The 11,402-nt window shown below is 38.8% G+C and overlaps 1 protein-coding gene across 1 annotated transcript in view; it reads left to right on the top strand.

Annotated features, from left to right (window-relative positions):
* Positions 1 to 11,402, top strand: part of Gtf2a1 (general transcription factor IIA subunit 1) — a 33,696-nt gene that overhangs the window by 1,374 nt on the left and 20,920 nt on the right. The window contains exon 2 of the mRNA XM_005343419.2: positions 1,774 to 1,875. Coding sequence (XP_005343476.1) covers positions 1,774 to 1,875 — 102 coding nt within the window. The remainder of the gene's footprint in view (positions 1 to 1,773; positions 1,876 to 11,402) is intronic.

The following is an 11,402-nucleotide window of genomic DNA, read 5'->3' as shown; positions in this document are numbered from 1 at the left end:
GTACCGTTGGCGACTCGGGTCGATCCATCATGGCTGCGGCCGCTTACCCTGCTTTTCAGTGCCTGCGCCTTGTGGTCCTCCTCCCTTTGGCTGCCCTGTTTATATAGAGCCATTGCCGCTCTCTAATATAGACTCTGCCAGGATGGGAAGGTGCTTTTCAGGCCTACGTCACCGCCTCTCCATTTAAACACCAGATCCGGCTTTAAATAGTGAGAGCTGCTGAGCGCGGGGCTGGGAGGTGCGTGCTCCCGAGGCGAGAGGCGCCCGCGTGCGGAGCTCAATTTATTTCTAGGTTCCTTTCACGCCGAAATTTCGCTTCCGAGCCGGGAGGCTGCTTTCACAGATCCGAGTGTGTTTTCCTGTAAAAGCTAGGGTGTGCTGCCTTTGTTTGTAGTGGGAAGTAGGCCAGAATTGCAGCATCGTTTTATTTTTCCTCTTTATTTATAGAATTTAAATTTTAAACCATTTTAGACCACATGATTTTTTTGTCCCCTTGAACTTTTTTTTTTTTTTTTTTTAAACATTCTCGGCTTAAAGAATGTTGTACATTAAATGTTTCTTCCACAGAGGACTTGGTAGTGTTTTGTTCACCAGGTATTCAGGAAATGTTAGAAACACAGCGCCTAACGTTTCATCGTGTTTTCTTAATACAAACACACAAAGCACGAAGTGACAGAAGCTCAGTCACTCGAGAGATCTTTCTGCCTACAATACATTGACATATGGGGTACTAAACTGGATTTTAAGCATTAAAGGTTAGGTGGTGGTTTTAATTGTATCATTGGCTAACATGGGGTCCAGTATAACAACCCACCCAATTTACTTAATATTGTGCTAGAAAATTAGTACTTTTTGAAAAGAACCTTCCAGTGAATCACTTGATGATGCCACAGGAGGCCTCTAATTTATGGCTTTCAAAGTTTGGAATATTGCCTTTTGAAAGGACAGATCTAAATGACTTTGTATGCAGTAGAGACAAACCCTGGCCCAAGAGGTTAGAATTTAAGCATTTCCCTTTTCCCTTCAGCCATAGTGAAACCAGATTTGTACCCAAGTGTCTGAATCTCAGAAGATTTGGGGGTAACTGATTTCTTGAAACCTTAAAGCATCTGGTCTCCTGGAAATTTGTCCTACCAATTTAAAATTACACGGCCAATGTACAACTCAGTGGGGTAGCTTGAAGGACAAACTAGGGCAGGGGGACAAAGGCATTTATATGATCAAATTCTGATTAGTTTGCTGGTTATGACCAGGAGATGGCTAGTGAATTGAAAGTTCCCCAAAATTCAATAATTGGAAAGGTTATGAGATAGGACGGGGGTTAAACCAAGCGTGAATAGTAGGACCCAGACATCATAAACTATTAATCATGGTGTTTGTTATTTTGCTCACAAACAAGGAAATTGTAACAGGAATTTGTATGGGTTGCGTGTGCATAAAGAACTTTGGTTTCTGAACTACATTGCACAGCCTTATGCCTCTATAAAATATGTAATTATTAAATCCAGTTTAATGAGGCCAAAATATGTTTTTTGTTTGCTTGTTTTTGTTTTTTTGTTTTTGAGACAGGGTCTCTGTAGACTAGGTTGGAAATCTGAAATCCTCCTGTCTGCCTCCCGAGTGATAAGCCTAGTTTAGGATTGCCATATCTTTAAAGGCACAATTTAAAGTAAATTTTAGACAGTTGGCCAAATGGCCTGTATTTAAGAATTTCTTAAAGGCTGTTAAACTTTTGAAATCAGTCTTTTATTGAATCTTATTTTTCCTTTAAAGCCTAAATTATATAGATCTGTGATTGAAGATGTTATTAATGATGTACGAGACATCTTTCTGGATGATGGAGTGGATGAACAAGTCCTGATGGAACTAAAAACTGTGAGTTTGGCTCTTTTTAAATAATGTCACCCTCAAGAAAAGCCCATTTCCTTTGTCACCAAGAGGTAGCTTTTCCGTAGTCTGGATGTTTGACGTTAAGGAGAGACGAAGAGATGCCTTAGTCTAGTGAAGGGCTTCGTTTTAAACCCCAGTTGTACCATCTCATCTCCTTCTGACTATGAGCAGAGGACTTGGATTTCAGCTTCTTTCCCTCCAAGACAGGAATTGGTAGCACAGACTTAATGGCTGGTTGTTCTCAGATTTAAATGCAGTAAATGTAGGGATACCTACCAGAATGCCCCCAAATAGCTTTTCTTCTTCTTCACATGTAGTGTTTTGTGGTTCAATTACTTGACGTCTCAGTAACAGCTTTAATGTTTTTGTAGTCTTACTGTATTTCTGTTCTAAAAGTTGTTTGCTACAGGGATTGAACAAATCCTTGCTATGATAAAAGAATTTAGGCACTAGCGTTAACTCCTTTATGTGTGCTCAATGTTCCAGTTATTATATATTAAACATTGAGAGCTAGTTTTTCTCTTGAATTTATGCAAATATACTTAGATTTTTTTTTTGTTTTTGTTTTTCGAGACAGGGTTTCTCTGTGGATTTGGAGCCTGTCCTGGAACTCTCTCTGTAGACCAGGCTGGTCTCGAACTCACAGAGATCCGCCTGCCTCTGCCTCCCGAGTGCTGGGATTAAAGGCGTGCGCCACCATCGCCCGGCTTATACTTAGATTTTTTAAAATGACATTTGTGTGGGAACTGGAGAGATGGCCCAGTGATTAAGAGCTCTGACCGCTCTTCCCAGAGGAACTGGGTTCAACTCCCAGTACCCACATGGTGACTCACAATAGTTTGTAACTACAGTCCCAGGAGATGCTCACTTCTACATTCACAGGCATCAGCACACAAGTGCTGCACAGACATTCATGCAGGCAAGACACATATATACGTAATAAAAATACATTTTAAAGAGATAGTATTTTTGTTTACATAGATCTGTGGAGTATTTTTATACTGGTTGGACTAAGTACCCAAGTTTGGAAATTTCATAGTTTATCATTCTTTAATTTTGAAGTTATATCTAGTGTGTTTGGGGAAAAGACACATTAAGAGTGCTTACTCTGAAATTAAGAGAACCTGAATTCAGATCTCCATCACCACGTGCCTGTCACCCCAGTGTTTGGGGGATGGAGACATCTGGATCCCAGGAGCTCACTGAAGCTTGGAGCTCCAGGTTTTAATGAGAGACCTGTCTCCAGGCAAAGGTGGAAAGTCATAGAGGAAAACTCAAGATCCTTCTGTAGGCTCCACATGCATACCTACACAAGTTGTCCAGTGAGAAGCCGGCAGCACAGCTCACACTTGTGTGCACAGTACTTACTGTCCCTTTCCTTGAGAGCCGCAGGCTTGCTTTAGATGTATTTATTGTGTTGATGACTATTTTATACTCACTGTTGTTTAGGGAAACTTGTTAACTTTGGAAAGATACGCATAATTTATTTTCAATGCATGTTGGAAGATCCATTTAAAATACAATATATATTAATAGATTTTACTCTGAAAAATTCATTGTTATAGGTTGAGATATTGCTGAACTACTAAGAAATATTTTAAAATACCTGTTGGTTTCTCAACTGTGTAACTGTAAGAGAAAATTTTCTTTCTATTCTTGAACCAAAACAAGAGCAAAATACAGAGGCAGATGGGGCATCTAGCTTCTTTTAAGTCCTTTCTACTACTTTTTTGTTGTTGTTAATTCTGGAAAAGTTGCTGTCGTTTATATAAACATAGACAAAATTTTTTTGAAGTTCTCAGTAATTTTGAAAAGAGATAAGTGGAGCAGAAACTGATTGCATAAAGTTGTCTCCATGTGCCATGCATGGTATATGCACCCCCATCATCCATACACAATATAATAAAGAGATAAGGAACTTGAGATCACAAGGTATTAGAACTATTGATTTAGAAATTGGAAGCAGTTCCTTTAGAGGTGTGTTGAAATTATCACAGCTAATAAATGTCTAGGGACATTAGCTGTGGTCTTTTCCATTCAGATGTGGAAACTAGAATTTAGCACTCATTTAAAGTAAAGTAAATCTGAGTTTTATTGTGGAGATGAAATATGTCTTAATTTGTTAACTTTTAGAATATTCAGTAAGAATTTGTCGATGTGAGAAAGGAACAAATGTAAGTTTTAGTGAGGTGAGTAATATCAAGTGGGAGAGAAATGGAAATGTATTGATTGATGCTTAAGGGTGCTAGTGTTAGAGAACCTCCTCTGAAACAGGAGTTGGAACAGCGTGAGAGTAAATGCAGAAGTTTAGCATGGTCCGTAGTTTACTGGACTAAGTGCTTTGCTGTCTTCAGATGTGGTTCTTACACTCTGTAACTTTATACAGACTTTGTGTAGAAGACATAATTTCTGTAGGTGTGGAAATGAGCTTTAGAGACTTTAATTGATTTACAGTAGAGGTCAATTCTGGATCTTTATTAATTGCTCGTTTTGTAAGTTTACAGTCTTGACACTTCAGTGTTCTGACTGGTCCCCATAACTATAAGACATTCTATTCAGAGAAACTGAGTTGTCTCGGAAAAATCAAGTCTCTGCATTTGCATGCTTCTTACATTTAAAAGAGACTCAATTTTTGATCTTCAGTTTCTACCATAGTACCTGCCATGTGTGGCTGGCATTCAGTTAAATATTTAGTGAACTGGTTAATAGTAGCTGTGGCTCCTGAATCTTAAGAATGCTATTTTTATTGCTAAGTGGGGCATACTCTTTTATCTTGGGTTGTAATAAGAGTTAAAGCTGTTAGAGCAGAATGAACTTAATTCTCTGTACTAAATTTCTTGAGGACCTCGTTAGAATTTTCAGAATGTGCCCTAGTTTTCGCAGTTGGATGCTAGTCCTGTCCAGGGGACAGCTGTCTACAGTGCTGGGAAGAGTGCTCTGTGTCTGTATGTCATCTGCTACGCGGTAGTCATTAGCCACATGGGACTGTAAGGCATTTGGAATGTGATTAGAGCAACCGAGAAATACATTTTTATTAATTTTACTTAAATTTAAATCACTACATGTGGCTAGTGATTACCACATTGAGCCACACAGATTTTTCTCGTTAACAAGGTTAACAGTCAGTGTATATTTTATGATTTATAATGGACTTTAATTTAACACTAGCCCTTCTCCCTTTTTAACTGTTTAACAGAGGTTATCAAAAGGTTGCTAAGGCTGTCAGATACAGTGGGAAATTAGATTATGACCTGAGATACATGGTGAGGATGCCTGTAATGTAAAGGTTAACTGGATACTGCAGGTAATGTCATGACTTAAAAAAAAAAAATTCAGCTCAGTTCTTGGGATGGTTTCTCAAGTGTTAGGAGCTCACTTAGATGTGGGAACTAGGGAAGACATAAGATATTGCCGATAAACTTGTATTTAAGGGATTGTGGACTGGCACTTAACTGGGTGGTAAAAACAGAAATTCTCTTCAAAGTGAATAATAAGCGACTAAGAAGGGGAAGGTGGGAGAATCTGCACAAATTTAAGGCCAACCTAGTCTGTGTAATTGCAGGCCCCAGTCAGGGCTACATAGTGAGACTGTCTCAAAACAAACAAAAGTCTAAAGTAAATGATTCAAAACAATTTGTCAGACCTGCCTATATCTAAATAGTAAGTACAACTTGAAATATATACATTTTTCCTATCATTGCTGGAGATTAAGTGAAGCACCTTGTGCATGCTGGGCTAGTGCTCTGCCACTAAGCAAGTCTCTGTGTTGATAAAACAGATTCCTCAGTTAGAGATGCATCTGAAAATTCAGGTTCCATGTGGCTCTAGGGCCTCAGATTTGGTGCTTCTGGCATGTTGACATGATTAGTTAGTTGTTTCATGTAGGATGTTAGCAGATCCTTCTGCTCACTACATAGCACTTTGTAGTTATGTTCAGAAATGTCTTTATTGCTAGTCTCCCTAAGGAAGTAGTAGCAAAATCACCCCAAACTTGAGAACCACTTTCCTAAACATACGCTAATTGTACATAGATACTTGATACACTGATAAAAATATCTAGAGTATAAATTGAGTAATTGCCTACTTTCTGTCCTTTGACAAGAGCATTTAGCTAGTAGGTAGTAGAAATGTGGACCTAGGTGTGCCTTGAGCTGAAAGCCCTCCTTTCACATTCCACCATCTGTTTGCTAAGTGCCCTCGTCACGGGATGGTTAGAGTTCACTTTGAATCCCACTGTGAACTGCCCATTCTCCAGCAGCATGCTGGGTTAGACATTTTAAACCACTCTCCTGTTTCCACAAAATATCTAGCTACTGGATAAAGTGTACAACTAATCATTTCAGAGCTTCCAAAAACTGTTAGGGAACTCATTTCCCAAACGAAATAGACAGTAGATGAAGTAACAGTGTGGTTAGATGAGACGTGTGGATTAGAGCTAGCATTAGGGTGAGACAAGTGACGTGCCCAGGATACAATATTCAGAGACACTGAAATAGACTTCTGGATTTTAATTATCCTATTTTTGCCTTCTATTATTTGTTGATCTTGGATAACTTGCCTAACTTCTTCAGGTTCTTTTTCTCTAAAGGAGGTGATAATGTCTACATATGTACTTATATATAACCAAATAAAGTTTAGTTATTACACCGTCTCAGTAACACATACACACAGTTTTACACCTCAGCCTTTTTGGGAACAGAAGTTAATGTTTTTCATGTCAATTTTAGATGCCTAGGCAAAAAAATTACTGAATTATGGGTTTACCAGAATTAATAGTTACATGTGGGAAAGGGAGCAAATAATAATAAAGTGAAAGGCTCTTCCACTTTTCTAAGCAAAAGAAATACAATTTGGTATTCCTAGTTTCAGCATTACTAATACAGTTACTATTGCCAAAACAATGTAACGTTGTTTTAACCGCGGACAGTTAAACTGGAACTTCTTGATACAGTTAAAATTGTGTTGAAGTGAAATTAAAAGATTGGAGAGATGGTTCAGCAGTTAACTTGCTGCTCTTATAGAGGACTTGGGTTCGGTTCTCAGTGCCCGCATCAAGGCTCACAGCCATCCATAACTCCCATTTTCCAGGGAATCCAATGCCTTCTGACTTCTCTGGGTATCACACATGCATGCATGCAGGCAAAACAGTTGTAAACATAAATCTTTTTTAAAAAATGAAGATAAGCATTGAATAAATAAAATTTTACTTGATGGTATAAGCTTGGTGCATAGTTGTAGACTATTTTTATATTTGTTTAGTTACACCTATCATGATTTTTTTTTTTTTTGAGACAGGGTTTCTGTGTAACAGTGTGTAACAGTCCTGACTGTCCTGGAACTTTCTTTGTAGACCAGGCTGGCCTTGAACTCACTGAAATCCGCCTGTCTCCACCTTGCAAGTGCTGGAATTAAAGGCATGACCACTACCACCTGGCTAAGTCCTGATTCTTGATTGATTACCTCAACTCCTGCAGAGCTTTTGGAATATATGGGACCTTGTTCGTATGTCAAGACTAGCCAACACCTTTGACATTTAGTAGGCAAGAATTAGGAATGTTACATTTCCCATGGGACCATGCTGAATGATAGAGACATACTCTGCCTAAAATGCAGTAGCATGCTATATAGAAAATAGAAAACAGTTTTATTTTTCCAATTTTGTTTGAATTTCATAATAAATGACTGGTAAATTCTTAGTTATCTGTTAGGTCCTTAGTAAAATAGTCTCTTCATGAAGGAGTTCATTCAAAAGTAAAACTGTTTCTAATATACACAGGAAGTAACCACCATACCCCCTCCCCCTTGTGGAGCCCTGGTCGGCCTTGAACTCACAGATCCACCTGCCTCTATTTCCCAAGTGCTGTGGGTTAAAGACATGTACCACCCTGTGTAGCATAAGTGACTGGCTTTTCTTTCAGGCTTTGGGACTTTGATGTTTCATTTTAGAAGACTGCAGATTAAAAGCAGTCTAAGGTTATTTCACTGAAAGTAGTTTAACCTGTAAAACTATAGTTCAAGTTGAGTATCCACTACTCTAGGGCAGATAGGCTGTACTACCTAAGCTTCTGCTCTAGAGTCCGACTAGATGGCGTGGGTAGCAGCTAGGGACCAAGCTGCTGTTCCTCAAAATAAGTGTATTAGTTTCCCCTTATCTATGATCTTCTTTATTAAAAATATATTTTATGTGTGTATGTCTGCACCATGTGCTTGGTGCCTGTAAGGCAGGAAGAGGGCATTAGATCCCTGGGAACTGAGTTTACAGACTGTTGTGAGTCGCCATGGTGGGTGCTGTTAATTGAACCTGGGTCCTCTGAAAGAGCGGAAGTTCTTTTAACTGCTAATCCTTCTTTCCTACCCTGTTGTTATTTTTTCAGGTTTTAGTTACTTTTGGTCAGTTTATTAGAAAAATATTAAATGAAATATTCCAGAATGAGCAATTTGTGGGCTTGAAGTTGTGTGCATTCTGACTAGAATGATGAAATCTCCCCAGCCAGCTGCATAGCCGAGGTTGAGTCATTCCTCTATGCAGTTTATTCATTGTGCATGTGCAGCTCATCTATTAATCACTCTGCGTCCACCCAGTTCTCAGAATCCTGCTGCAATGCCGCAGTGTTTATGTTCACCTAACCTTACATAGAGCTGTTCCATCAAAGTGTCCGTGTGCTTCACCATCTTATCATGTAGCACTGTATTTCACTAGCCGAAACAGCTTTCTTCATTAACCAATAAAAGCAAAACATAGTCAGAAGGACTTCCCACACCCACCCACAAGAAGACTGCAGTTCATTTGGTAAGGTGCTTGAGAAAGAGATCAGTCACATAGGATTTATCACAGGAGATCCTTATAGTTAGGTTTCACTAATTTTATTTGCACTGTATATAATTTGCAAATTAAACTTTATCATGGGTTTGTATGTATGTAGGGAAAAGTATTATATTTGAGTCGAGTGTAGTTTTTGACTTCAAGTTGGAACATGAACTATTTTCTCAACTATAAGGGTGAATATATTATAGGCTACATATACTACATTATATACAATAGTACATATTGTATAACCTACAGATTATGATTTACTGTGGTTACAATTAAGCAGAAGATGCGTTTGTAAACTTCAGAGAACTAATCCTGTTAACATGGCAGAAAATATAACAAAATACAGAAGCTACTTTTTATGCTGCATTTCCCTTTCATTTTGGTTCTCATACAAAATTCAACATTGACTTTTTAATGACCCACTAATGGGTTTCAATCCTCAATTTGAAAAGCATTGGTTTCGACTTGAACTACTCACTGGGAAGCATCCCAGAATAATGTGGTCAGTTCTTGTGGCTCATGTCTAAACCTGCTGATAGAGGAGGTCTGGGATCACACCTCAGAATTACTTACTGTTCTGCAGCTGCTGTCTCTTCCCCTCCACCCTACTTTCTTCTTTTTTCTTTATTTTCTTGTTCTGAATTAGTGGTTCTCATTTCATGCTAACTGGGCAAGCACTCTTAACCACTGAAGTACACTTGAAACCTTCTCAGTTATGATTTTTTGATGGATAGGCTCTTCATATGGGAAAGTAGGGGAGTTGAACATACACTCAGCTGTTTTGTGATATTTGACTCTTTTGGCTTTTGGGGGGCTACCACCTAGTTCCCAGATAAATCATACATGGATTCTTATTCTTAGGAATGCCTGGTCTTACCTTGGCTTTTTCTTGCCAGCTCTTCTTTTCTTTCTTTTTTTAAGTTACAATTATCTGGCCAGTGTCTTAGGCTTCTTGGTGGCTAGCTCTAATTATAAATTAACCCATTTCTTTTAGTGTATATTTTACCATGAGACTCATGGCTTGTTACCTCACATCTTGCTTTTCCGGCTACCAAAAATTTCCTCCGGGTTTTTATCTTTCTCAATTTCTGTATATCTTTCTTTACTTCTTTTTCTGTAGCTTGCTGTGTATGTGTAGCTAGGTGGCTGACCCCTGATGTCCTCTCTTTGTTTCCTTGCTCCTCTCTTCCTGATTCTCCTTCTGTTTATATTCTCTGCCTGCCTGCCAGCCCTGCCTAGCCTTGCTCCTGCCTTGCTATCCTGTTCAAGTCTTTATTAGACAATTAAGTGTTAGACAGGCAAAAAATCATAGCTTCACAGAGTTAAAAGCAGCATAAACAAAAGTCACATACCTTAAAAGAATATTCCCCAACAGAAAAATAGTATTCCCTAATACTCAACTGCATATTACATGTAGTCAATATTTCTGTTTATTAGAGGCTTCATTGGAATGATGTGCTCTCATTCCAGTGGGTAGACCAATTGATAGTAATAAAAATGAAACATGAATTTAGAAAAGTGTGAGGGGGAGGCTAGAACAATGAGTCAGAGTTCTGTTCCTAGACCCCACTTCAGGTACCTCCAAACCTCTTGTAACTCCAGTTCCAAGGGATCCAGCCTTCTTTTGGATAGGGAGAGCAGCCGTAAGCATGTGACATCTATTCACACAATATAATTCACGTACAAGTAGTAAGATAATTTTTTTTTTAAAGTATGATAGGTTGGGGTTTGGGACCAGTCAGTGTTAGAACATGTTCTTTAAGAACTAGGTTGGACTCCCCCTCTGAGGAGTGGATGGGAGGTGGGATAGGGAGAGGTAGTAGAGTGGGAGAATGGGGAGGTGGAGAACTGGGGCTGGTATGTAAAATAAAAAAAAAATTAAATTAAAAATAAAAAGAACTAGGTTGGATCCTCGTCCTCATCTCAATTAGAAAATTGTGGTGCAGAGAACCTTTTTTCCCCTCGAGGCAGGATCTCACTATGTAGCTCTAGCTGTCCTGGAACTTACTATGTAGACCAGGCTGGCCTCGAAGGCATCTGCCTCTACACCTGGCTTAAAAACCTTAAAAACCATTTTCTTAAACATCAATTGCTCTTTTACTTCACATTTTAATTTTTTTAGAAAAAAATTATGCATGCACATATATGTATTGATATGAACCACCATGTACATGTGGAAGTCAGAGGATAACTTGTGGGAGTTGATTTTCTTGTCTACCGTGTGGGTCTCAGAAATCAAACCCATTATCAATTTGGTGACAGGTGCCTTAACCACCCCCCCAACCATCTCAACAATCCCTTCACCTTGATTTTGACTCATGAAACCAGGTTTTGAGTTTGAAAAAGAGGAAGACAGGAGGTTCAGGTGACTAGTATATCTGAGAAACTTATATAATATACTCATGTCTTACTTGTCATCCAGGTACCTGTTTTGACCTGCTTTTAGCCCACTTTGCGGAGATCAGCCAGACACAATTTGGACCCTTAGGAAGTAGTACTTTGTTGCTACAGGAAGAAACCAGTTGTTTTTAGTGTGGGCTTTGTAGAAGCCTCTATTACTGGCTAGAAGTTTAGGAGTAATGTAAATCAATTTTCCTTTAATTTTAGGTGAGGAAAGTGTCTAAGAATGTTACATGATTGAGTCATATTAGTAGACAAACCAGGATTAACTGGTTCCCCAACTTGTGATGTAATGCTG

Source organism: Microtus ochrogaster, chromosome 1 (genome assembly GCF_000317375.1).
Source record: "Microtus ochrogaster isolate Prairie Vole_2 chromosome 1, MicOch1.0, whole genome shotgun sequence".
Classification (NCBI taxonomy): domain Eukaryota; kingdom Metazoa; phylum Chordata; class Mammalia; order Rodentia; family Cricetidae; genus Microtus; species Microtus ochrogaster.
This window is presented reverse-complemented; position numbering and strand designations above follow the sequence as displayed.